This window comes from Solanum stenotomum, chromosome 9 (genome assembly GCF_019186545.1).
Source record: "Solanum stenotomum isolate F172 chromosome 9, ASM1918654v1, whole genome shotgun sequence".
NCBI classification, from domain to species: Eukaryota; Viridiplantae; Streptophyta; class Magnoliopsida; order Solanales; family Solanaceae; genus Solanum; species Solanum stenotomum.
In genome coordinates, this window is record NC_064290.1 from 52,367,274 (window position 1) to 52,372,919 (window position 5,646).

At 27.9% G+C, this 5,646-nt stretch overlaps 1 protein-coding gene across 1 annotated transcript; it reads left to right on the forward strand.

The window, feature by feature from the left end:
- The first annotated feature begins 2,722 nt into the window (after positions 1–2,722).
- Positions 2,723–3,529, forward strand: LOC125877823 (pathogenesis-related protein PR-1-like). The gene has a single exon (XM_049559089.1). It carries the CDS (start codon positions 2,757–2,759, stop codon positions 3,303–3,305), a length of 549 nt encoding a protein of 182 aa, XP_049415046.1. The 5' UTR covers positions 2,723–2,756; the 3' UTR covers positions 3,306–3,529.
- Positions 3,530–5,646: the final 2,117 nt, after the last annotated feature.

The window sequence follows — 5,646 nt, forward strand, 5'->3', positions numbered from 1 at the left end:
GAAAGAAAAAAAAAATTTAGAACATGTCGTCACTATTCTCCACGTGCGCACAAGGTTAGTCTGTAACTCTGTAACAAGCTCGACCGAAAGAGCATGCAAGATATTTCAAACTTGGGACCTCCCATTTGAAAAATCACCTGCTGATCAACCAATTCGATTATACTAATTATGATTAACCCTTTTTTTCTTTGGGGGGGGGGGGGGGGGGGGNAGGGGTAGGGGTGGGGGAGAGGGTTGGAAAACATCCATAGGTTGCAAATGGGCTGAGGAATTTGGGCTGGTCTATGTTCACTTTCTTAGTCCAAATAGTCTGTAAGATTTATTTGTGAATGTTTATGCTAATAATATTTCACTTATATTTTTTATTTCAAAATTTTGGACAAGCTATGTAATCTCATGCAACAATCTTAAATCAATATTCATAAATAAAACTCGATGTTGTTTAGTATTTATTAACCATCAAAGGTTGTGATGGAGTAGTAATTAGTACTATTATTTTTATTCTTAATTAGATGTTTCGAGATTGAAAACTTTCTCACGTCAATTTAGATTAATCGGACCCCAAAATGAATATCGATAAACTATAAAAGTCTAGTTTACTCATATGTTCATATTCTTCTTTCACGGTGTTACACTAACATGTGGAATTTTCTTTGCTTGTGGCTTATTAAAATTACACATAATAGATAAATATATTTTTAAATTTGCCTATAACGGTATTTATGTCCTTCAACTTAGTGTGTGCAAGTAGATACTTAAATTTGTATAAAAAGAAATAAATAGACACATACAACCTACGTAATACATATAGGACGCCACGTAGAACACAAAATTATTACGTAAGACACCACGTAAGACGAATTCAAATTATTATGGATTGATCTTCATGTGACTCATCAAGTGGTGGTAATAGCTCGTGAATATGTTAATTAAAATGTTCACATAACTCATGAGAATTTATTTATTAAGTATCATTTAAGTTGTTAACGTACAAAAGCACTAAAAGCGGTTTTCATATTAATTGCGATTTTCATATTAGAATTCATAAAAATATACTTTATAATAATGTGCAAATACATAAAAGACGGAACTAGAGAGGTGAAAGAGGGTTCATTTGAATCTTTTTATCCATAAAATTACACTGTATATATAAAAAACAGTTTCTTCATGTCTTATAATAATTATTTCGGAACTAATAAATCTTGTCTTACTCTTCAAGATTTTATTTTTTTTGAGTAGAAAAGAAGTCAAGAAAAACATACCATAAGGTCCCATAAAATTAGTTCCCGTTAATTCAGGTCGCATTCACCTGCGTTAATTTAGGTACTTTAGACATATATATAATACTATGTACTAACTATAGTGGAAAGTTTTGTCTATTTATTTCTTATAATCGTTGTGTTTGTGTTAATTTATGCATATTTCAATTAATATTTTATGGTTCATTTATTACCTTCCAAAAGCACAAGTAGCGAATAATTCTATTCACTAAGACGGAACATCACAAACAAGGTGCAGAAGTATCGACAAAACTCAATAGGGTTGACTCGTACTTTAAATGTATCTTAAGATATGTGCAAAATTAAATCTAGAACTCACTTATTAGCATTTGAAATCATTGTTTTAACAATTTATATTAGTACGAAAATATTCAGACACGAGTTATTTTTAATAACTACGTTAAAATTCTAAAATACAGTAATGATTAATTAAAAAACTAATGATAGTTATTTTCTTTTGTGAATAATACGTCATCCTGCTGTGTAAATATTTGTTTGAATAAGTAAATATTTGTGTTCTTTCTTAATTGATACACAAGGTAGATAAATTACTTTTTTTGTGTTTTAAAATCCTACAATGTTTTGTATAACATTTTAGAAATTTTAAATTTGAAAATGAAAATTTCTACACTTATGCACTATAAATTAGACAAATTCAATGACAAAAAGAAAATGGTTTTACTTTAAATAGATGATTTTTTTTTTCTTCACTTTTGAAACTTCAAAGTAGTGAAGAGCATGTTATAGAAAGTATTCCTTAAACCAAAAAAGTCAAAGCAACGATACATTTGAAGAATTCCAAGAAAAAAACTCTTATCACAAACTAATTCTAACATTTATATCATTTTTTTTAATTATTCCTTGTATCCCAATTTATGTCTCATTTTTTCTCTTTTAGTCCACCCCAATCCAAAAAAAAAAAATCAATAAAATTTTTCTATTTTATTTTTAACCAGATGATTTATAGCCACGTAAAATATCTACAAATTGTTTTGAACCACACCTTTCAAATATCTTTTTTTTCCTTTTTAAACTTTGTGTCCAATTGAAATATAAATTACGATGCCGCAGAAAAACATAAGAATTAGCGACGAAATACTTCTACCTCTAAACCACAAAATATCTATTGCTAATCATATTTAACGATAGACTAAATACCAATTATCAAAAAACAAATGTTATCTAAGAACTATTTAGCAACATAAAAAAATAAGGGGAGAAACATTAAAAAAATATTCTTATATATAAATAGTCAAAGGGGATTAGATTTCTTTAAAATAAATTCTTTATCTTTTTTTTTTTTCTTTTTTCCAATCTACAAAACACAAGTGTGGTAATCATTATCGAACATGGGTGCCACCAAATAAGTTGACACTTTAATCCACCAACTCTTTTTTCTTTCATATAAATACTATACTATATACACCTCCAAAAGTACTTAAACCAAAAAGCAAACAAACAAAAAAAATCTCCTCAATGAATTCTTACTATTTTTTTGCCCCTCTTTTGCTACTATCCATTATTTCAACAACCATCAATGGCCACACTCAACAACAAAGTGGCTATGTAATGCAAACATACACAAATTATTACAACAACAACAACAACAATTTGATTCAACAATTTTTGGCTCCTCAAAATGCAGCTCGTTCAATGCTTAGGCTAAGACCATTAGTATGGGACAAAAAATTGGAGAATTATGCAAAATGGTACGCAAATCAAAGAAGGTATGATTGTCAATTACAACATTCTAATGGACCTTACGGCGAAAATATATTTTGGGGGGGAGGGGATGGTTGGTCGCCAATCCAGGCTGTAGCAGCCTGGGTTGGCGAACGAAGTTCGTACAACTATGGGTACAATAGTTGTAGTGGGGAAGAAGAATGTGGACACTATACACAAATTGTGTGGAGAGAGACTAGAAGAATTGGTTGTGCAAAAGTTACTTGTTATAATGGCTTGGGAGTTTTTATGACTTGCAATTATGATCCTCCTGGTAATTACATTGGTGAAAGACCTTACTAAACCTTTTTTTTTTTTGGAAAAAAAAAATTGCATTGATCAATTGGTTTTTGTATTATTATTGTTTTTGTTTTCTTGAATTTTTTTTGTTTTTGTTTTGTGAGATTGAGAAAAGAATATTTTCTCATTGCTACTTGATTAATTTGTATCAATAATGACAAGTGTAATATGATGATTTGAAAGTTAACTATATGGTATATGAGTTATGTGAATGTGGAAGTTAATTGTATGCCATTGTTGAAGGGTTTTTACGTTTGTTTGTATGTGTCATGTTTTTGTAATGATGTTTGCATATCTCAAGAAGATAAGCCATTGAGAGGGAAATGAAAAAATGTTTCCTGGTACGAAGGTGAATTCAGAATTTGAACTTTATAATTCGAGTTTGATATTCAATAATAAATTCAAAATCTACTACCTTTTTTGATGGATTTTTCATACGTATACAAGATGTGAGCCAAAATTATTGAATTTTGATATATCTGTATTGTTTACATATATACTACATGCATTCGCTTCTATCTTGTGTGTTGCTTCTCTATAGATTATTGATATATCTATAGAATTTAAGTTAAAACTATTGAATTTTGATGAATTCGATTGGTATTTAAAATTTGAAATCACCGATTAAAATATTAATATTTAATAAAAAATAATTTATATGTTCTTAAATTTCTAAAATAACAAATATAATGGACCAAACTTGTTTGCTTAAAAGCGATAGACAAGAAGGACGGGAGGGAGTAATAAATTCAAGGGCGGAACAATAATAGAAGTTACGAGTTTTACACAATTCAACATATTTAGCTCAAATTTTATATTTCTGATTTTAAAATAAATCATCTAATTAATGTATATAAATTATTTATTTAATACCAATAAACAAAAATAAATTGTAACGCATAACCTATAAACGTAAAATTCTAAATCCATCTCGAACAAATTTTACAATTTAACAAAGACAAAAAAGTTAGAAAAGGAAGCTCAATTCTTATTTTAATATTATTTATGTTTTTTTTTTCACACTTTTTTTTTTTTTCTATCCTTCCATTCCCTTTCCTTTTTGTTGTTTTTCCTTTCTATGCTTTGGAATGAGGGAATAAGTCAGAACAACAGCTGGCAATTTAGAAAATTGAGGAATATTTGGGGCCAATTAACAGAATCATAACATAGTCATAGGTTTTACAAAATAATATTTGTTTATAAAAATCTTCTAAAGTAGAACATTAATTATCATAAATCATTTTATAATAAATATATTAAGATATCTTTGTTTACCAACATTAGTTACAGTGGATGGTTGAGATTCCTCCATTTTAATTAGAGATTTCATGTTGGAAGCATTACCCGCAGAAATGGATCCCGCAATATGAGTATCAGATTTTCATCGAATTATAATGTACGAATCCAAATTTAATTATATTTTAATATGAACTAAGAAAACAAATAAAAATATAAAAATATATATCTATGTTTAATATTGCTATCTAAAACATCAATAATCTAACAATAAACCGACCAAATGCCAGCCTAATTAAGGGCAGACTTCTTGAAGGCTATGCTCCTTTAATCTTTTAGATATAATAATAATAATAATAATTAATAATATACATTTGGTTTTCCAACTTTTTAGTTTAAAAAATAATGTACTTTCTTATTCTCTATCTTTAACTAGAGATTTTGTGTTTGAACTTTTTTAAAATGTAGGATTCGAACCTTGAGAATTGAGAATTCATTTCTATATGGAGCATTTCTCCCTTGAATGACCTCTATATACGACACAAATAAAATGAATTAAATGATCAATAGATATCAAATATTAAACAACTATAAAAAAAATTTATATTCTTTTGTTTTATGATTGATTGCGATTCATATTCATGATTATGATCCAATTCGAGCCCTAATAAAATAGAAAAACTTCTAATAAAGAACATTTTCTTTATCATACATTCTTTAATATAAGACTTAAACGATACGAATCTGAATTCTTAGTAAATATCGAGTTTTACATGTTTATTCCAAAAAATATATATATTTCTTCTCTTTTTTTTATTTTGTTTTTATTTGATTGTCATTTCATTTTCATAATTATTATGTAGACCCAATAAAAGACAAAGTGGGAACTTATTTTTGTGGTAGAAATAAATACCACTTGATTTTTGTGGCCACATGTCTTTCATGTAATCCCTCTTTCAAACCCTTTATCTTCTCTTTATCCACAAATATATACTTTTCTAACTCTTCATGCAAAATAAATCCAATTAGAAAACGATATTTTTAACATATCTAGTTGTTGAAATACTACCTGCAGGTGCATCTTTATTATTTTATCAAGTATCTGCTA